The sequence below is a fragment of the Nyctereutes procyonoides genome, unplaced genomic scaffold (assembly GCF_905146905.1).
Source record: "Nyctereutes procyonoides isolate TBG_1078 unplaced genomic scaffold, NYPRO_anot_genome, whole genome shotgun sequence".
Lineage (NCBI taxonomy): Eukaryota > Metazoa > Chordata > Mammalia > Carnivora > Canidae > Nyctereutes > Nyctereutes procyonoides.
Window position 1 is genome coordinate 55,965,954 of NW_026575135.1, and position 23,646 is coordinate 55,989,599.

The following is a 23,646-nucleotide window of genomic DNA, read 5'->3' on the forward strand; positions in this document are numbered from 1 at the left end:
AAACCATACACAAATGCTATTATTTCTGAGAGGCAACTGGTCTTTTTCAGGAACAATAAAACTTCTTAAATAATATGTCCATTTGAGAGAAGGAGAGGTTTTGTTTCCAAGATTTAGCAATTTGGACATTCTCCCAAGGTAGTGTAATGTGATTTTCCAAATTGGGAAGATTACAACTTCTCATCCAGATGATCATTTTCCTTTTGGGATCCTGATCCTCATGTAAGAAATTAGTTATAGCCATGGAGAGATCTGATGATTCAAGCATTGTTTATCGTTAGTTAAATTTTCCTAAAGTCATTTAACTTGTAACAGAAAAAAATTATCATTAAAATGAGACAGGACTTTAAAAACAAAAAAACAAAAAAAACCCACACATCTGGAATTATAAGGAAACACTGCTTAGTCCCGATGCTACAGATATGAAATAAAACAAATAATTGTGAACCTTTATCTGCACCAGTCACTGTATTAATCATTTACAATGATGATATCACTCAATTCTCACAATATCCCCATAATGTTTCTATTATCATGACTTCTATTCTATACATGAGGAATGTGCTGAGGTTAATGGTAGAGTTGGGATTCAGAGCCAGGCAGTCCGATGCTCAAGCAAAGAGATCTCTAAACAACCAAATTACAGTGAATCAAAATGCTCCATTTATGCACATGATTTTTTTGTTTGTTTCCTGGATAATTTTAAAAGTCCTCTCTCTGCTAGCAGAAATACACCTCTACATATATAGTTCTAAAACCAAGTCACATTATATGGAAAACATTCTTAAAGTAAGACATTAGCAACACCTCTCTTCATACTGTGCAACTGAGCTACATTTTAATAATCTCAGTTTAAATTCATTTTGACAAAGAGCCTTGGGCAAATAAACTCTCCACTAACATTGTACATGGTTGTCAAGTCAACTGAAAAAATATTTTTATCTTATAAAACTTCTCAACTTGTTTAAAAGTCACTGCCAGGAAGTTTTGTGATATCCTGCGGAAAGCTGGAGAAACATTTGGATTTTGAAGATGGTCCCTTTTGATGTTTAAAGAGTTAGAGGAGAGAACATTTATGAATTCACTCACATATTTTGCATAATTCGGAAATGATCAGCTTTGTAAACAGTAATTCTTTAGAAGAGTAAAAACCTTTTTGTGCTAAATATTATTAAATATTTTGTTATGATGTATTATTTCCCACTAAAAGCCATATAGAATATGGAAAGTCTTATTTTAAAAAAAAGAAACAAACTGTCACGATGTCTTAGTGGAAGTGTATTATATTTCCATGAAATGACAATTTCATACGATCCCGTGGCTGGATGTGATGTGATGTAAGTTCACTGATGTGTGCTCATGGGGAAAAAAAAATCAAAATATGTTTATTATTTATTATATTTTAAATAATTTTAAGCATTTAAATTTCAGTTTTCATAAGACAACTAAATATGTACCTCTTTTATTTATTTATTTATTCATTCATTCATTCATTCATTCATTCATGAGAGATAGAGAGAGAGAGAGGCAGATGGAGAAGCAGGCTCCATGCAGGGAGCCCGATGCGGGACTCAATCCTGGACCTCCAGGATCACGCCCTGGGCTGAAGGCAAGCACTAAACCGCTGAGCCACCCAAGGATCCCCCTAAATATGTACCTCTATCAGAAGTCAAAGGCAATGTAAAATAAGCTAGCGACAATGTCAAAAAAATTTTTTAAAAAGTAGAGTTACGAAAAAAAGGGTTTATTTTAACTTTGGTATACATTGTATGACAGGCATATCTAACAACTGAACAAACACTGTTGAGAATGCATTGTGTGCTGGGTGCTGTACTGAACTACAGTCACAAAAATTAATGAGATCTAGTTCCTGCCCTCAAGGTGTATAAACTACTATCTATTGGGGTTAGGACACACTATCCTTTGCTCTTTTAAAGCTAATACATGCCTGGGTCTTGTTAGTTCTATATTCCTTAAAGCTCTCCCACCTATTATGCCCTTTCCACAACTAGTTATATCAACCAAGACAAGTGCTAATTCTCTTCACTTCTGGACTACTGTAATGTCTGTCTGACTGACCTCATGCCCCTTAACCCTTTGCTTTATTAAACCATGCTTTAATTACTTTAGTTTGTTATGAATATATTAATACCAAAAACTAGTTTCCTAGGATTTTTTTTTTTTTTTTTAGAGAGAGAGAGAATGGTGTAGGGGGAGAAGGAGAAAATCTCAAGCAGACTCTGTACTGAGCATGGAGCCTGATGCAGGGCTCAGTCTCACAACCCTGAGATCAGGACCCCAGCTGAAACAAAGAGTCTGACATCAACCAACTGAGCCACTCAGGCACCACCCAGCCCAGGCAAAATATTCTACTATTCCTTGGCAAGCAGTGATACTGAAAATGTAAATAATGCACATGTACATCAGAATCCAAGGCCTGCTGATGTTGGGTTAGTTAAAATGCAGAGTCCTGGGCCCTGTCACAGTGGATTGAAAGAGACTATGTAGAGATAAGGCTTAAGGAACAATACCTTATTCTTACTCAAAATTGTAAGAAGCAATGATCAATAGGACAAAAACCTAAGCTTTCATCTTATTTTTCAAGTGATCTGTAAACTGACTTCAATCTAATTTTCACCTTTTGTACAATCCCCTTCTTACCAGAATGCTTTCCCCAGATTATCTGTATTTACAAATGCAACCCAAATTTTAAGACACTCTTCCTGTATAAAAAAAACTCTTCAGTAAATTCTAGCATGTATCTCCCATTATTGTTAACTTTTGTGGCTTCCAAATATATATGGCAGGTACACATATTAGAGCTACTTTGTTTCTGGCAAATTTTAAGTAATACATATAAGTAGAATTTAAGCGTTTGGAGAACAAGAATTCTTGATATTAGATAAATGTCTACAGATTTACCAACTGATAAAGAATCATAGAAGCAACTAAAATTCTGTAAATTTGAGGGCAAGTTGAAATTAATGTGGCCTCTTACTGATTTAGAGAAATTGTAAGCCCTAGAAGTCTGTAGATGATCAGCTCAAGAAAGGTTGCTTGCCTGACTCTGGACCACACATTTGCCAAGATACATTGGAGAAATGCAAACAGAAAGCCAATTCTTATAAGACCATTCATTAGCTGGGTGATTTTTTCCCCTCTCCCACCTACTCACTCTGACATCCAAATCTACATTTGGAGAGAATCTGTTGTGGGAATGCAGCCACATCTATACTGGCTGAAGTCCCATTATGATTATTAACTTGGACAAACTACTTATTACTCTAACTGGTATCATTGTCTGAATAAAGTATCAAATACAAAAGCTGTGTTAGTGGTCTGTAAGGGTTTCCATAAGAAGTTCATTTCCTGCCAATCCAGTAAGAATTCTGAAGGATATGAAATCGATTCCTTGAACAAACAGAGACATATATGGCCAATGGAAGTTGAAGATCTCCCTTGTCCATTAAAGCATTCATAAAAATAAGTATGCTACTACTAATTATTATTGTTTTTCATCCACTCTGTATTATGCGTCAACCACTGTGCCATGCAATTAAAGCATGAACAACCTAACAATGAGCCTTGAAAAGAAAACTTACCCAAATTGTAGGGATGAAGAAAATGAGTACGGACACATAGACTTGCCTAAAGTTTATTCAGTGAGTAGCTGGCATGACAAGAATTCAAGCTCAAGTCTATCTCTCTAATATTTTTTTCCCTATCACCCGCCCATTGAGTAGTTTCTAACCCCAAACAAGGCATGTGTGCCACAGGAAGATACTTACGACTTTTGCTATAGAGAATCCTCTAGAGTACAAAATAGTAAAAGAGTACAATGTGGTTACATGTAGCCATTTACAATTTCAGTGGGTCAAGGTACATTAATTAAAGAATAATTGATTAAGCATCTGTCTTTGGCTCAGGGTGTGATCCTGGAGTCTTCGGATCGAGTCCCACATCAGGCTCCCTTTTTTTTTGGGGGGGGGGGGGAACTGCTTTTTCTTTATTTAGGCCTTAGGAAGAAAATTAACTTTGGTCACATATTACCTTAAAAAAAAATCCAGTTTTACATATTCCTAAATAGGACCAAATGATCAGAGAAATAATTTCTTTTGTAAAAATTGGCCAAATTTTATCAAAAACCTAACATACAATGTAATTCAAATTATATAGGACTGCTTGGGATCATAACATTCCAAATGTATGACAGTTGCAACTCCATCCTAACAGGTGTGAAAGTATTTGCTCTCATGTTGCTTTGGTCCAAAAGAGTAGAGCTGATCAGTAAGAATAAGTACCTAATTTTTTTGCAAACAATTTAGTTATTGGCAGCAGAAATATCCATGATGAATAGTTCTACTACAGCAAAGTATAATAACTGAATATATTTCATGAACACATCACAGCATGGAGCCTGCTTGTCCCTCTGCCTAAGTCTCTGCCTCTCTCTCTCTCTCTTTCTCTCTCTCTCTGTATCTCTCATGAATAAATAAATAAAATCTTTAAACAAAAAAAGAATAATTAAATTTGAACATTTTAAGGAGCAATTGATTTTTTAGAGGTAAGAAAGAGAACCTCTGCGTTGTTTTTTGTTTTGTTTTTTTACTATTATAGCAATTGTTATTAGTTCCCGTATTCCCATCCTCGTTGTTTTAGATTATATGTAATGCCTTATCATCATTGCTCACTTACTTTTTACTGTTTGTCTACTGACCCTTTAGACATTACTAAAGATGTCTTTAGAATATATCCTCTTTCTCTTAGAGTAGATGCATTGATGCATTCATTCTCAACAATGTAGAAAGAAAACCAAAAATTGTATTCCCTTCTGAAAGGTGCTCCTCTGACAAGCTGACAGAGATTAGCCAAATTTAGGTTGGATAGGATGTCTCCTGGGGGCATAAGCTGGCTTCTTATTGAATTAGTAGAACTTTATATTAGATAATCTAAGTAGCTAAAGTACTGGATTTGGTCTTTCCAAGTCCATGACTTCAGGACTTACATGAAATTGTTGGAAAGACCTAGACCTAGATTTCAAGGTAGACACGTCATAACTGATACATAACATAATTATTCCATTTCCACATAGCTAATTTTATATAGGAATACAAAGTATCAAGTGCCAAAAATATTTTGCCATATTTATATTTATATAGTTATAAAACTAACATTTTTTTTCTCAGTTAAGGCAATTGCATTCCTTGACCTAAACTAATTCCTCTTTTCTACTTCTGGAACTCAACTATCCTCTACTCTGAATCTCAAGAGGACTGTCCAAGAGATGAGTATTTGTACAATAAATGCTTACTCATTCGAACAAATATCTGAGTGCCTATAATATACAATACACTCTGTGCTAAGGGAGAAAAAATGTATTAGACAGTAAGTGTATTTTCAGAGACTGCTGTTCAGTAGTATATGTGTGTAGGGAGTTGTAAATATCAGTATACATCAGCATATATTAGAAATTAAGTGATATTTACTATAAACAATGCAAGGGACCTAAAAAAAAGAAAATTTCCAGCCAGACTTTTAGATTTCAGAAAAGTGATAGCATTTGTCCTGACCTTAAATGGGTAAGTAAAATTGGAAGAGATCTAATCAGTATGACTGAGAGCTGAAATAAGAAAAAAGCATTAAGGGCAGACCCGGTGGCTTTAGCAGTTTAGTGCCGCCTTCAGCCCAGGGTGTGATCCTGAAGACCCGGGATCGAGTCCCACTTTGGGCTCCCTGCATGGAGCCTGATTCTCCCTCTGCCTGTGTCTCTGCCTTTCTCTCTGTGTGTCTCTCATGAATAAATAAATACAATCTTTTTTAAAAAAGAAAAAAGCATTAATAAAGACAAAGTTTAAAAATTATGTATTGTTTGCATCCATGAAATAGCAAAGTAGATTATACAGTGAGAGAGGTAGACTGGAACCACTATAAAACTCATGAACTAAGGCTGAAGAATTTGAAGTTCAGTTATTAAGAGATAAAGGGCAATAAAGATTTGTGAACCAATACGTGAGATAGCTCAGAAGGGTAAAGTGCTAAGGCAGAATGACCAAGGGATCAGGTACTGCAATAGTCCAAGCCTGAAAGAATGACAGAAGTAACGTACAGATGGAATAGCTTTTTCACATGAATAATGGATAAAATATGGCAACTGATTAGAAGAGGAATTAAAAGGAGAAAGAGTTAAAGATATTTCAGATGCCTCAACTGAAGAAATGACAGCAGTACTGATGCCAGTAACAGAAATGCAGATGTCTGAAGAAGCAGGTTTCTAACCTGGTCCTACCCTTGGTTCTATTCCAGGCACAATTTCCAGCAGAGTATGTAAGCAAATGTCATTGATTTCAAAAGCTTGTTACTTCACAAGACATCTGCCTTCTTGGTACTCTGGCAATACTTAGAACTTTAGCAGGTGCCCCAAATATTTATTGCCTTCAAGGAGCTAACTTTGCATATTTATTGCCTCATTAGGCTCTTGGTTCTGAAGAAACTCCTGAATTGCCAACTTAGTGGAAAAGCTGTGGCTCCATGCCAAAGTTCAGTAATGTATATTAGGCTTCTGTCCTCATTCAACAAGTAAACAAAAACCAAAAACACATATGCATCTTTGACAATTTCCCATAATTTATGTAATTTTACACTCAACAGCTCTACAGAGTAGGCAATCTAATTATCATATGAAAATATTAATCATTAAATAAATTATACGCATTTAATGCACTTTCTTTTAACTTTTAAAAATACAGAACTCTGCTAGAGCTTTTTTATTTTCTTGAAAGTGTTGCAAGTATAAGTTATCATAAATGTGCTGAAATCAAGTTATGAAACTGGTGTCATGTACCAATTTCAAGACAAACAATTTTGTCCACAACTTTATGTCCACTGTATTTTTTCAAAATATACCTTAAAAGGACATTTTCTACACATAGGAAAAGAAGTACTGAGTCATCAGATGCTAATGGCCAAAAAATATTGTTTTATTAATATAAAAGTGATCATTTTCAAATCTTTATGATTATTTTTATTGGCTTCATATTTTTTTACATAATGGGCCTAACTTTAGTCAGAAAAAGGTGAGATTTTCAACTATTCTAGCAAGCAAGGAAACATATACACAAATTAAATTAGAATTTAAAATGTGTTATACTCAAAGCTGGCAAAAGGAGCTGAAACTGTAAGCACAAGTTGTCTTTTAAGTTTGGAAAACAACTGCCACATGGCCTCCAAAAATAGTGCACCATTTTACACTCCTCTCAAAAATGTATATCTGTTTCCCCACACATTCCAACACTTTACACTCACACAGTTATCAAAATACCACTTAACAGCTATTTATTGAGCACATATGAAAGATGTTAGACAATGTTAAATGAATGCTACATCAAAACAGTAACAAAAAAGAACACAAACAAAAAACCTAAACAAAACTAGACATAACCCCTGTCCTCAAGAACCACAATTTCATTAGACACAGAGAGTTCAAATAAGAAAATAATGTAAATCTACAACTGTGAAAAAATTAGGAATGAAAACTACAGAGAGCCTATATGAACATATGTTAAGAGGTTTAAACTATCCATAGAGTACTTTTGTGAAGAATAGGAGAAAATAGGGAAGAAGGCAGGAATTTTTTTTTGCCAAGGTTAAAAAAAATGGTCCTTATAGTGGAAGTAAATATGGATTCACCTGTATAGATTTCTGTAATCTGATAGGTGAAAGTTGAATTGCTGTGGTCTGAACAGGCATTCTATGAATGATGCTACATTGTTTTTTTTTTTTTTTAAGATTTTATTTATTTATTTATTCATGAGAGACACAGAGAGAGAGGCAGAGAGACAAACAGAGGGAGAAGTAGGCTTCTTGCAGGGAGCCTGATGCAGGGCTCGATCCCAGGTCCCGGGATCATGACCTGAGCCGAAGGCAGGCGCCCAACCACTGAGCAACCCAAGTGTCCCTGTTCTGCTTTGTTTTAAATAAAAGCCGTAGATAGACCTCCATGAGCTGTGTGGTGCCACTTTCCATAACAGGGCTTTTGTCATTTTCTGTATTGATTTATATGCACTCTTTATTAAGTAAAATACTACTTTGTCATGTATCTTGCAAATACTTTCACTGACTGTGATTTTTTCTTTTGACCATTGTATTTATTCCCTTGCTATGATATTTATTGTAAGTTGTTATTTTTATGTGACTTTAAATATTTCTAGATTTCATATCTAGAATTACAGACATTCCCTATTAAAAGACAAAAAAGAAAACAGCCAACAAAACAAAAAATGCCATAATTTACAATTATTTTGGTGTGTTTTGATGTGATATATAAAGTATAAAATCAGATTCCTGTTTTATATATATATATATATATATATACATATATATATACATATACATATACTTTTTTTCTTTGAGAGAGAGTGCATGCCTGTCAATGAGGGGGGAGGCAGGGAGGGAAGGAGAGAATCTTTTTTTTCTTTTTAAAAATTGTATTTATTTATTCATGAAAGACACACAGAGGCAGGGACATAGGCAGAGGGAGAAGCAGGCTCCCCACTGGGAGCCTGATGCAGGACTCAATCTGAGGACAATGAAATCACGACCTGAGACAAAAGCAGATGCTCAACCACTGAGCCACCCAGGTGCCCAGGGAGAGAGAGAATCTTAAGCAGGATCCATGTCCAGGGTGGAACCCAATGGGGGGAGGGGGCTCAGTTTCAAGACCTGAGATCATGACCTGAGCCGAAATCAAGAGTCAGGAACTTAACCAACTAAGCCACCCAGGTGCCCCAGACTCCTGATATTTTTTTAACTGAATGATTCATTTCTTTCTGCTAATTATAATGCAGCTTTTATTATATGCTACATTTCTACATTTCTTCCTACTTACAAGTTTAATTTTTTTACTCTATCTTCCATTGACTTATTTCTTTATTCAATCACCAACACAAACTGCTTTATCTATTATGAAATATATTAGTGTCTGATAGAGTTAACCTCTCCTTGCCACTGTTTTTTCTTTTTTAACAACACATTTCTTATGTTGATTTTTCAAAATGGGATGTATAACCAGTCTGTTTAATAAAAAAAAATAAGGAAAGAAAATTCTATCGGCATTTTTGGGCAGGTCACACTAAATCTATATATAGATAATTGTCATTTTATAATATCGACTGTTCCTATCCCAAACCAGAAAACGTCTTTCCATTTATTTAAGCCACATTTATGACTCTCTGTGTAGATATAAATTCTCCTTTTTATAAGTCTTGTACATTGCTTTGTAACTATTTCCTAGGTATTTTATCTTTTTTGTTTTTATTTCATCTTTTGCTATCTTCAATATAAATGGAATTTTTTTCCTTCTTTATAGTGTTCAAGTGGTTGCTGCTTATGTACTGAAAAGCAAAAATTTTTATATACTTTTGTAACAGGCCAAAAAATCTCTTATTCTAATAGAAAAATTTTTAGTAGGTTGTCTTGAGTTTCCCAATTATACAAATAATGCTTATTTTGCCATTCCTTTCTAGTTTTAATTTTCTTTTGAAATTATGAAACATTTTCATGAAAACAAATATGTGCAATATATACATTTATACATACTATACACATTTGTGTATGTCTATATGTGTTATGTAGTTTGATACAATTTAAGCATTAAGGAAAACCATCACACAAATAAAAAATCTTAATCTGATCAATTCTAAGATCCATGTTAAATCGTTGTATCTGCCTTCAAAAGAGAGCACAGAATATGTACTGTTTGGGAAATCATTTCAATCCTGAAATCCTAAAGACAATGTCACATATTTTTTCCTAAATATTGTCTGTGATATATATATCAGTCTTTATTTTATCCAGAATTGATTTTTAGAAGTAATCTGAAAGTATTCAATTTCATTTTTATACATGCAGTAAACCAACTGCACCATCATATTTTTCTGAAAAGTCAACTTTCTCTACTGATCTGCCAAAACCTTGCTCAGACACAGATTTTCATGTAGACATGGACCTGTTGATGACTCTCTGCTTGGTTCTACTGGTTCATATCTATTCATAGTTGCATAAGTCAAAATGTCTTTATACTATAGTTTTGAAATTGGTCTTGATTACTGTTAGGGAAAATTCCAAAATTATTCTCCTTCTAATCTTTCTCTGTTTCTATCTTCATCTCTTCCTTCTCCAGTTAAGTTTTGGCTATTTTGTCTATTTGTACAAATTTTGAAAATATCTGCCCACCACCATATAAGAAGCTGTCATGGTGTATTTATTGGAATTTCCATGAATCTCTAAATCATTTATAGCAGAATTGACATCAGAAGAGAATAAATTTATCCATATAGATAGTGTATTTTCATTGACACATTCAGTAAACTTAAATAATGGTATATACTTTCCTACCTTTTGTTGGAATCATTCCTATATATTTTGTGTTTTCTATTGCTACAGTAAACAGTATTCTCTTTTTTAAAGACATTTTCTATTTTTGTGTTGACAGCTGATTTTTGTGTATTTATCTTATATTTAATAATCTTACTAAATTCATAAATTAATTCCACGCTTTGCTTCTACATTACATCATGTTTTTATATAGGGAAATCATGATTTGCAAATTAAAACAGCCATGTTTCTTCCATTCTCATCTCTACAGCTCTTATTCATTTTCCTGCCATGCTTTGTGTCTCAATGACATATATGGAACTAGATGTAGTAAGATCCATGTGATTTTCTCAATTTTGTAGAAGTGTTTCTAAGATGTCACCATTAAGAATGATGTTTCCCAGGGGTGCCTGGGTGGTTCAGTTGGTTAAGTGTCTGACTCTTGATTTCAGTTCAGGTGTTTATCTCAGGGTTGTGAGTTCAAGCCTAATGGGCTCCACACTGGGCATGGTGCCTACTTAAAAAAAACAAAATGATGTTTCCCATCAATTTTGGTAAATACACATCACTAAATTTTGTTTTATTGGGCATCTAACTGAGATACTATATAGTTTCTATCTTTAATCTATTGTGATGAAAATTTTTAAATGATACTTGACCTTTACATCCTGACACAAAATAAACTCTTTCTCTTGTATTAACTGTGTTTACATAGTGTTGTTTTATTTTGAATTTTTTTTCATTTTTGTATCATTCTCAGATAATAAAGGACTGTAGCTTTCCCTCCTCATAAGTGTCCCTTATTGATTTTTATATTACATTAATATTAGCCTCAAATAATGAGTGGTAGGGTGTTCCTTTATTTTCTACAAAACTTAGATTAATATTAGCATTATTTATTCATTGAACCTATTCCTATGTCTGAACTGGTGTTTTCTTTGGGAAGATTCTAATGTGCTGATACAATTTCTTTAAATGGTTATAGAGCTTTATGTCCTATTATGTTTTCTTAGAATTTTCCCATTTCATCTGTTTTTAATTTTTTGTCATGACAGTATTCACTGTATTTTCTTAGTGTCTTTTTAATACCTTTGGTATCTGTTATGCCATCTTTTTCATTTCTTTTTTTTTTTTAAATTTTTATTTATTTACGATAGTCACAGAGAGACAGAGAGGGAGAGAGAGGCAGAGACACAGGCAGATGGAGAAGCAGGCTCCATGCACCGGGAGCCCGACGTGGGATTCGATCCTGGGTCTCCAGGATCGCGCCCTGGGCCAAAGGCAGGCGCTAAACCCCTGCGCCACCCAGGGATCCCATCTTTTTCATTTCTAATACTGGTGAATTGAGCATTTTTTTCTCCTGGTTCAGTTTTATATTTGTCCATTTTATTTGCATTTTCATAGATTTAATTTTGACTTTTTCATTTCATTGCATTTTTCTATTTTATTAGTTCCTACTCTTTGCCGTTTCTTTCTTCCAATACCTTTTTCTTTTTATTTTTCTAACCTCTTAATATGAAAAATCTAGATAATTAATTTCATCATTTATATTTATATATGTGTTTAAAGTTATTTATTTTCCTCTATGTGCTGTTTTATCTGCAATGCTACAAACTTGCAAAGTGATATATTTGTTATTGTTTAACACTGAAAGTCTTTTGGTTTCCCTAATGACTTCTTCTTTGATCTATGAGTTTTTCAAAAATATGCTTATAAATTTCTAAATGTATGTATTTTTTAGTTCTCTTTTTGCTACTGGTTGTTTAACTTAAGTGTATTGTGATAAGAAATTCATCTGTATATTAATTTTAGGAAATTTGTTTAAAGGATAAAACAATATATAGTTATTTTTCATAAATATCTGGCATGTTTTGAAAGAATAGATTTTCTTTATCAAGTGGCTTTATTTATGTCTGCTCAGTATATCAATCTTTCTAGTTGTTCAAATCTTTTCTCTTCCACAGAGATCTTTCTTTTCAGTGGACCTAACAGTTACAGAGAATTCTGTTAAAACCTCCTGCAATTGTGGCACCTGAGTGGCTCAGTTGGTTAGGCATCTGACTCTTGATCTAACCTCAGGTCTTGATTTCCATGTTGGGCTCCTATTGAAAAACAAAAACAAACAAAAAACAAAACAACAACAAAACCTCCTACTATTATTGTGGCAACTTATCTGTTTTGTTAATGTTTTCATTAATGCCCTGAAGCTCTGCAATTAGAATCTGTTTAATCCTGATGGATTTTTTTTTCATTCCATGTCCTGAAGCAAGCTACTCACTTCCAGCTGTATGGAAATACATGTTGCCATGTAAGGGGGGTGTGAAGCTTTGGCTCCCATTCACCAGAGTGCATTTAACCCCCAGCAACTTCAGCCAGTACCAGATTTAGCCCCCTAGTGAATGAGAAATCGCAACTCTTTTATACTGAAAGATTCTGACCTCTACCATGTGGAAGTTCCTGCTTCTGGCTCTTTATCTTGGCTATTTATATTTTTAAAAATTCTCCTTTGGGAATTTTTGAGTATTTCTAATGAGAATGGGAGATGTCGATGTCTTTTCAACTTTTACTCAACCCAAATCTTAATGTGAACCCTCATGTGAATTTTTTAATGTGAAAAGAATGCCAACATATTACTTAGATAAAACAATGAAGTTCCTTACGAAGACTATTTTTTTTCATTTTAGCTAGACAAGTAGTACATTTGTATATTCAGCTCTAATATAGAGCATAGAAGGTTATGCAGACTATGCTTTGAGAAATAACAAATTTATCTTCATTTAATAAATACATTTTGAGTGCATACTGTGCCAGGTATGCAAGTTCTATTGTTCTAGGATACTGGGAATATAAAGTGAACTACGGAGTTAAGAATTCACTATATACATACAAATAGATTGATAGACATATATAGTTGGAACTGGAAAGGTTTTATGAAAAACATTAAAACAGGTAGAGGGGCATAAGCTGGGGCTGTGGTTATATCTACATTTTTAAGAAATGTTAACAGAAGGGTCTCACTGAGAAGGCGATACTTTGAGCAGATACCTAAATTAGAAAGGAAAAGGACTTGAAGTGGGTGTTTTGAGTTACAAAAAATAAGCCCATGTATCTGGAGCCCTATTAGTAAGGAGGGGAAAGATAACCTGAAAGGGAAAGGGGCTAGAACTGATAGGGCCTACCTGGCCATTGGGAGGGCTGGAGGTTTTACCAGTGAGATAGGTTACTAGAAAGTTTTATGAAAAGAAGTTGGAGAATTTGCTTTGCTGCAAAGAAGTCTTCCTGGCTCTGAGTTGAAACTGGCTATGAGAGTCAAGGGCTGAAAAAGTAAGTCTGTTTAGGAGGCTACTTTAATAATCCACATGAGAGAGGATGGCGGTTTGGTCCAGAGTGGCAAAAGTAGAATTTGTGAGATATAAACAGAATATAGATATATTACGATGGCAGCAGCAACACTGATGGATTGTATGTGGAGACTGAGGAACAGAGGGCTCAAGGATAATTCCACTCTGTTTGGCTGAGCAGTTGGAACGATGGAGCTTCCAATTATTATGATAGGAAGACCTGAGTGGGGGAGCACTTCTAGGTTGTGGGGAATTATTTCTGTATATGCATAATGGAATAAAGGATCACTCCATGTAGGCTTGGGTATATTTACAAATACATATTATTTTCTTTAAAGATTTTATTTAGGGGATCCCTGGGTGGCGCAGCGGTTTGGCGCCTGCCTTTGGCCCAGGGCGCAATCCTGGAGACCTGGGATCAAATCTCACGGCGGGCTCCCGGTGCATGGAGCCTGCTTCTCCCTCTGCCTTTGTCTCTGCCTCTCTCTCTCTCTGACTATCATAAATAAATAAAAAATTTTAAAAAAATAAAGATTTTATTTATTCATGAGAGACATAGAGACCAAGACCAAGACATAGGCAGAGAGAGAAGGAGGCTCCCTACAGGAGCCTGATGCAGAACTTGATCCCAGGACCAGGAGACCATGACTCAACTGCTGAGTCACCCAGGCATCCCACATAACATTATTTTTATAAAACTTTACCTGATAACTTATTAAAAGTTTCATATATTTTAAAATATTCTAAACACTTTGTGCATATAGCATCTTTTCTCTAACAAATTTTCATTGCCATTCTAGACATAAGATTATTTTTACTATGAAAATTACTATATTAAAACATTCACTTATTGTATACATATTTACTGAATGCCTAATATGTTACACGCACTATCAAATGCATTAGGAATTCCACAATAATAAAACATTGGCATGGTTCATTACTCTTAGAGCTTGCAGCCTAAGCAAATAGATGAATGAATGTACATTTATAAGAGAAAGTGCCATTAAGTGTTTAATAGAGAGACTGACCTAAACAGAGCACATCCTGTAGGAAACAGCTGTTGATTCATAATTCATATGAATTATGATCAGTAAGAGATAATCACTTGAAGATGTGAAGTGGAAATATTCTAGGCAGAGGGAGTAGCATGTGCCAATGTACTACAGTGTGAAGTAGCATGATACATTAGAAACCCTGTAAGAACTCTAATGGGGCTGCAGTGCTTACAATAAGAGGGAGCATAGTGTGAGATAGGGCTGAAGAGCTAAGGTAGGGAGAGATAATTCAGAGCTAGCCTAGAAGTAAGTTGAGTAAAGTTAAGGTAATTAGATGTATCCTTCAGGGGGCGCTTGGACGGCTCAGCTGGTTAAGCCTCCACCTGGATTTTGGCTCAGGTCAGGGTCTCAGGGTTGAGAGACTGAGCCCCAAGACAGGCTCCATGCTGGGTATGGAATCTGCTTAAGATTCTCTCTCCTACTCCCTCTGCCCCTCCCCTTCCCCACTAGTGCACACACTTGTGTTCTTTCTCTCTCTCTGAAAAAAAAAAAAAAGTATCCTTTGGGATTTGTGATGTAGTACAGTTACTAACAACATGAACTCTGGATTTGGACAGTTTGACTCTGCACATCCATTCAGGCACTGAATTAGCTGTGTGAGCTTTCGCAATCAACTTCTCTAAAATAAAGCTAATATTATTATCTTCCTTCTGCAGGTGGGAGCAGAAGTCTTTGGTCTCCATGTGCTAAGTCAGTGTAGTTTTGCTGTCCAATAGATCTCCAGATTTAGTGAAGCCAGAAAAATACTCATAGGGTTATGCTACTAACAATTATCTTTAGAACTATTGTTTCCCTGATAATTCATATATTTATCATATCTAAGACCTGGGGATAAATTTTCGTAAGAGCTTACTCAACATGAGAGGTTCTTTTACTTTTGGTTGGAATTCACAGAAAGGATTGAATTATTTACAGCTACAAAGAAACAAGGATGTAATATGTATATATGGTATATATTTATATTTTTTGTTATATAAATCATATATGTGTATTCTATATGATGCATATATTTATATTTTTGTTATAATATATATGTATAATATATATATATAACAAAACAATCTAAACCACCACTAAATATTTGTACAAAAATACACTTGTATTATTGGCAAAGGATTGCATCACAGAATTTATAGCTGAAAGTGCTTCACAAATAAATGAGAACAAGCATATACAATTCAATTACAGACCACCTTTTAGGCTAAAAATAAAAATATTGGGCTCTCTACCAACTCAAACATGACTTCCAAGCAGCACTGATGTAGAATAAGTATTATGTGGCAGGGCTACTCAGAGTGTGGTCTGTGCCCTGGATGCCATTAGGTAAACTCCTTTTTACAGATTTGTAGCTAGATAAGTAGCTGGCATTAGAATAAAATCAGCTACATCACTAAGCATACAGTTGAATTCAGCTGACTGTATTTTCTTTTCTTTTCTTTTCTTTTTCAAGATTTTTTTCAATGAAGCAAGCAATGTGCTGTATTCTGGCATAGTCCTGACATCATAAGAGACCACATTTTGAACAGTATGATAATTTATTGAGCAGTTAATGAACACTCAAATTTAATGGAGAAAACTTTACTACATATACTAAAACAGATTCTAGGTGGTCTTCTAGTACTCAATGGTGGAAAAGGGAGAGAGAGACAATGAGAGAAAGAAGACAGAAGAAAATATAAAACAAGTAGACAAAAATGTGTTTTTTAAATTTTAGAATGAGGAGGCACTTCTAATTGTAAAAAACTATAGGAGAAATTATTTAAAAATGACATTTGACTACTAAAAAAATTTGCAGTTCGAAAACATGAACAAGATTTCACTAAGAGACCTGGAGAGATCTTAACAATATATCTGATGAAAAAAGAATGTTCAAAAGAACTATCAAAAGAACTCCTGAAAAATTAATCTCTATTAACTTCAGTTTCCTCATCTGTAAAAAGGCAATAATCACAAAATACAGCTCCAGATTTTTAGGAGATTGTATTATAGAGAAATACACAGTATTTAGTACAATGTCTGCTAATAAAAGAAGACATTATTATATTTATTAGAAAGCTTTTAGCAATCTGATATAAATATGTTATCTTAAGACTTTAAAAATATTGCATAATTGCGCAGTAAAAAGTTAACTCTGCAAGTTTGGGTGGTCCAAAACCTGCAAATAGATCTGGTCCTGACCCAGCTCCAGGGAGGTAACCTATAAACCTTCGGAATATCTTTTGTGATAAGAATATCTTTGTTTATCTGGGGGCCCTAGGACAAGCCAGACAGCTTATAATAACAGTATGATCTTGGAGTAGGTCTTGGCCAGTTTCACTTCTGGAGGGGATGGAGATGAAGACCTGCCTGTGGGTGGTCACTTGTGCCTCCATGACCAACATTACCATCTATTTAAAATCCTGGATACCAAAGCTCAGGTTAGTTTCTTCAGTTGGCAATACCTCATGTGTGTGTTTTTACACATCACTGTTTAGAGAGTTAACACACAGTTCGTTCTGCACAACTCCACTAGGAGAAGACAACTTAAGGTTTGTGCCATGTGTCCCCTGGACACTGCCCCGTATGTCTGTTCCTTACTAATTTTAATATATATCCTTTTACTGTAATAAACTATCATTATGAGTAATATAGCTTTACTCAATTTTGTGAGTCCTCTTAACAAATCATTGAACCTGAGGGCGGTCTTGGGGACACTCCTCAAACATAGTAATCTAACCACAATTTATATATTGGTAATAAAGTATGGTTTGAAGTCAAAGTAAAATTTCTTTTTTTTGGATCAAAGTAAAATATTTTACTTTAACAAATTATTGGTTATAAAGGTAATGTACAATATATAATAAACTTCATTAAATTCATGAACGACTTCCTAATGTATTATTTATAAAAATAAAATTAAAAAAAGTTTTAGCCTTTATTACAGTAAATTAATGAATATATTTATTATATTCATGAATATAAATATATTTAATATCAATAAAAACATGGTATGGTTGAAAACGGTTATAAGAAAAAAATCACACCCCTTGACCTATTGTGTAGAAAGGAAAATAATTTTGAAAAGGAATCATTAACATTGGTATAAAGCTTTTATTCTCTTTTCCTTGCTATGGGTACTAATCTATACTTTTGTATATAATTACATAGATTTTTTTAATTGGTAATTTCCTAAAGGAAAATTTGATACATTTTTACATTTAAGATTCCTTTGAAATAGTAAAAGAAGTTTTTTTTTTTTCCTCTTCAATTACTAAAATTCTCACCCTTAACACTTAGTTTTTATTACTTGGTGGCCCTTATTGACTTTTCCAGCAATATGTGGTGTTTCTCTGGGAAATTCCAGAAACCAAATTCAAAGTAACAAACATAAACACACTCATCCCAAATCAATTTAGAAACATTTCATGTGTGATTATAAAGACTTTCTTTAATTAACCAGTTTAAATGGAATCATTCTGCCATTCTAAAATTGTGGGTTGCAATATTAAATATGATCCATAAGGAAATAAACTGGAAAACATTATAACCTCTCCCCCCAAAAAACGAAAGAAATTCAAAAAGAAAAAAGTAAGAATTTAACAGTTTCACTTAAGTAGTTGACTTAATTATATCCCTAAGTAAAAGAGCTCTGTTATTTGTTTGTGCACACATAGGATCCATAGATATAATTAACATTTGTGAAAACTGCCCATTTGAGAGACTATGTGTATATGAACATTGTTTTTTATTTCCTTTTCCCACATTTTTCTTTTATTGTGCTTTATATCTTATACTGGATCATGATGATATAATTCATACAGATAACCTTTTTCCTGTCTGTTCATTGTATCCTTTGTCGAAGACAAGTATTCTGTTATTATTCTATCATTAAGAAGAACACTAGCCTCTACTTTTGAGACAAATATTGCTTACAAGTAAAGAGGACTTTTAGTAACTAAGTAGTTCAACATCTATCACATGTCCTGGTCTTAATCCATCCAGCATTACCCTACCTTTGGCACATTTCTATTGATTTTGGGTACAGCTCTATAAAAGTCAAATAAAATAATATTTTACTACCATTTTAGCCATTCCAACCTGAGTTCCTAGTCATAAACCAATGTTTCTACTACATAAAGCTCAAGTGGCCTTTCCTTAAACTATATAATTTAGTTTTTAAGTAGTTAGAGGTTCTTGACCAAGCCTTTGCATGTTAATAAAGTAACTTGCATTGTGGCTGGTTTCTTTAATATGTGCTTTTCCTAATTTTTAAAATACAGCAGAGATTAAATAAATTTATTTTGCACATACTAAAGTAAAGTTAGATTGCTTCATAAAATGAACCCTTCACTATTCAGGTCACTTGTCTGTTATTATTGATTGTATATCATGCTGTTAATGCATAGCTAAAGAGTGAAAATTATATTATTAGGAAACTTACACTTATAAAAACTGTACTTATGATGAATTTGCATTTGTTCTCTTAAAAATTTTTAATACCAACTTTTTCTTGCCTCTAAACATTATTTTCACCATGTTTCATTCAAATAATGCACATGGTTTTCCTTAGTATATGATTAAGCTGGAATATCTTTAAATTATGTTGGAATTAAGAGTCTAATTCCTGGAGTATAACAGCGAATTAGGTTAGTACAGGGCATACTTTCCCTAAAGGATGATGATCTTAAAATGTTATTTATCTTTTTTTTTGTTTCTTTATTGAATAACAAATAAATGCTTTGTATTGTAGACAACTCCAGACTTGACTACTGAAAGCCAGCACAGAAGAAAATGAAAGTATATTTACATTTAAAAACAGTGACATCAAAAATCAACCACTGTGGATGTTTTATTTCTTAGACTAGGTTATGAGTACATGGTCATATTCAATTTCTGATAATTCATTGAGTTGTATAATTATAACTTGATCATTTTTCTATATTTCCTTAAAAAGTATTTTTTAATCAAACCCTGTTATGTCCTATATAAATCTTCTTGTGAGCTTTTTTATACCAATCAAATTCCACAGCTCAATTCACTCAATTGTCTACAGGGTCCAGGCATGTAATGAAAATGGAGTGAGCCGGGTCTGTGATACTACAATACTACAGAGTTGCAGCCTGTGATGAGCTGGGAAAGATGGGCCCAGTCTAAAGGGTACAGACGCTACTCAGCTCCAAGGAATGGCTGCCATATGGGACTGTAGGTCTAATGTTGCCAGGTCTGGAAATTTAAATTTTTATGTCAAATTTATACTTTTTAATGTTGGCAACTGATTCAAATTTTTAAACACTACCAGCCAAACTAAATATGTCCTTGACCAAAGAGGCCTCCATAAAGATCACCTCCCTGAGTAGGACCTCACTAAATCTGAGTCCAATTAAAATACTTTTCATATGTACTGTTGATACTGCTAGCACGCAGGGAAGCCCACATTCAAAATTCAGTCTGACTCCACATCATTTCTACTATAATATACTGCCTGTAAACATGTGCTTTTTCTTACATAATCTGAATCCCAGACCAACCTCATAACACAGGTATCATCCCTATTTTACTAATGAGTGATCAAAGGCCCAAAGATAACAGATAACTTAAGGTAAAAATACAGAACAGTAGACTTCAATTAAATTACCCAAGTTCAAATCCTTCCTCTAACACTTACTATTTTCCTAACTTTGGGAGGGTAAATTCACCTCTCCATACCCCCTATAAGTTTTCTCCCCTATAAAATGGGTTCTCCAATAGCCATACCTCCCCAAAATGTTCTGAGGATTTATAAAGCACTTAGAAATGTCCTGACAGATAGTAAGTACTATATAAATGTTGCTATAACTAATTATTATTGCTATTAACATTATCTGTAAAATAAGATCCTTCCTTTTTGAGTCTTAAATGAACAAAACCATGTAAAGTACTTAGAACTGTTTCTCAAACATACGGTTCATTACATATTAACTGTGAGATCAGATGGAGTTTCTTTCAAATACATTACTCCAAACCATGTAGATTGTTATTACTTGATACAGAGTAAAGGAATTAAACATGCTATTATAGTTTGGAAATATTTTATTTGTATAAAGTGTTTTCTTTGGATATTTGAATAATGTATTGCTTTGAAGTGTCATGATTTTTGCCATGTTTATATCATTTAGAAATGTATAGTGAAATGAATCATGTGCCATGTAATGAATGTCCTAATGTGAATTTTAATAATGTAGTAAGATTTTATTCAAAGTCTCAGGAATGATTACAATATCCAGAAGACACTTTAAATTTAGATGATATTTGCCATCCTTTTGTTTCCCTAATTTTTAAAAAACCCTAGTGTCTCCCAAGCCCAAGAGATGTGCATGTGATTCAACAACTCAAATTACAAAGAAGTTATATGCTAATATGTGGCATAGGCAAAATTTTTACTTACTTGTGACCCATTTCATGAGCAACTGTAAATGCAAGATTCAGGCCATTGTCTTCAGCAATAACACATTTTCGTTTTTCACTACACATTCCACTCAAATAAGCTATACCTAGAAAACATAAATATGAATTATCATATGTCAGATTCAAATGTAAATGTTTATGGTATGCATCAGTGGAAGAAATGAAAAATAGTTTTTCCATTCAAATACACCAATATTAAACTGTGATATCTACGCCTTATAAATGGAATTTTAAGGGAAATGATGTATGTATGAATCATTCAATAAACTCTTAATATGCTTTTCAACTTTATATTTCAGATTATTTAGTAAATTATCCAATTCTCAAAATGCATGCTATAAAGGACACATTTCATAAATACCACTTTTCACTGTCACGTAAGAAAAATGAATGGACACGACTAAGAAAATGTAACTCAAAAAGCAATGATTAACTTAAATATTTTTCAATTCACATTAAAGAACCTAGTTTCAAAGAAACACCCTAAAATAAAATAAACAATGTATATTGCATTCTTAAGCTTACATTTATATTTTGAGTTAATAAAATTTTTAAATTTTATTTTGTAAAATATAATTTTAATATGACATAAGAACTACTTGTGATATTTGGAATATTGAAAAGTATTTCCTTTGAAAACTTTTGGCTAAGGAGATGGTCCAATTGCAGAATATATATACTGAAATATTATCTAAGACAGCAATTTCAGTAAAATATTTGATCTTTTAGATTTAAATCAGTGATAAGAGAATATGTAAAACTGTTGATAGCCCTTAGTCAAAGATTTATGTACTACATTACTAAGATACATCCCTGAATAAATATCATCCAACACAAAGAACTGTAACCTTCCAAGTGTAAGTTTTAATGCATTTCCAACAAACAAAGTTTATTAAAAAGTAGTATCTGTTATTTATTGAATTATATGTATGTTCTGTAATCTTTATATCCTAATAAAATACCTTTAAGCTCATTATATGAAGAAATTAAGGTCAGTACAGGTGAAATGATTTGCCAAATATCACTTGACTACTAAATATTATAGAATGAGGATTTAAAATGAACTTTGAATCCATTGCCAACTAACTTTTAGTTTCCTGCTAAGTACAATTTAGTGCAGAGTGGTCCTAGTTAAAAATGGTTAGCTGTTTGTGACTTTTCTTCTCTCTTCAGAAACATAAGAAATAATGTTATGAGATGATTATATTTAAATAAAAGAATAAATCACCTAGCTCAGGTTTTGGCAAAACAGAAGATTCAGGGAGGATGATTTAGTGGAGCCAAAGCCCAAATGACAGGGGAGGAGGATATTATGACTGTGGTAGAACCCTACAGAGACTTAAGAAGGAGATAACAAGGTTTGAACAGAGGCATTGTTCAAGGATTGAAAATGGAGTATCTGAAATGCTCGACTACGCATTCAAATCTTCATGCAGACTCTCAAGGCCTGGTACCCACTGGCCTATCAGGAAAATGAAGATACATTCTCTAAGCAAAATATAGTATAAACACATTATTTTAAAAACACAACTATAGGAAGAAACAGCCAAGAGATGAAATATGTGAAGATGTGACATTATCTATTTTGAGATATGTTTAAGATATAAAATCTACAAATAGATGAAATTACTTCCTTATGATTGGATGGATGAATAAACAAGTGATAAGTCCTACTATTTCATTAGGCTGATTAAGAACTGAAATTACTCCAGGGTTCCATCAAAATATGGTAGGAAATAAAGATGAAAGTATGGGTAAACACAGAGGGGTTAGGAACAGAGGAAAAGAGGAGAATAAAAAATATATTTGTTATCTAGTTCTATTAAATTATGAATCAAATAAAACTTTAAGAGATTCTTAAACATAATATAAATTTTAGGAGACCTAATTCATGTACTTATTAACACAACTAAATATGGGAAACAAGAATGAGAGTAATTGAACTTGTGTTGTAGTTGAAAGGAAAGAAAGATGGAAAGAAGGAGGGAAGGAGGGTAAACACAAAGTATCTCTTAATAGGATATTTAAAATTATCTTGAGAATTTGAAAATTTTAAAAAGTATATAACTTGAGACTAAATGTTCCACAAAAATACTAGATTAAGTTCAACTATAACTGCATGCCAAAGATCACTGTTTGGTACAAATTTCCCTTAGGAGGCCCATATATTTCACCACTACAATAACCTTATCACCTTGCAGACTAAAAGTCAGCTAATGTGAGATGTCATTATATCATGTCTCTTTCCTGCATGGACCAGTACATATCAAATTTAGTCACTTCAATTAGATTTCTTCTCCTGCATCCCTTCAAATAGATTATTCCCACCAAAAACAGTATTGTAACTTGTTTTTAATTCTTACCTCTTCTATATTATTCTTTCTAGTCTACATTTGTATTTTTTCCCATATTTTTCTGTTATCTTACTACATTGGTTAGGATCTTTTTTTTTT

General features: G+C 33.4%; 1 protein-coding gene across 1 annotated transcript in view; it reads right to left on the minus strand.

Annotated features, from left to right (window-relative positions):
• Nucleotides 1-23,646, minus strand: part of ADAMTS19 (ADAM metallopeptidase with thrombospondin type 1 motif 19) — a 228,226-nt gene that overhangs the window by 100,467 nt on the left and 104,113 nt on the right. Inside the window, exon 10 of the mRNA XM_055301522.1 lies at nucleotides 21,174-21,279. Coding sequence (XP_055157497.1) covers nucleotides 21,174-21,279 — 106 coding nt within the window. The remainder of the gene's footprint in view (nucleotides 1-21,173; nucleotides 21,280-23,646) is intronic.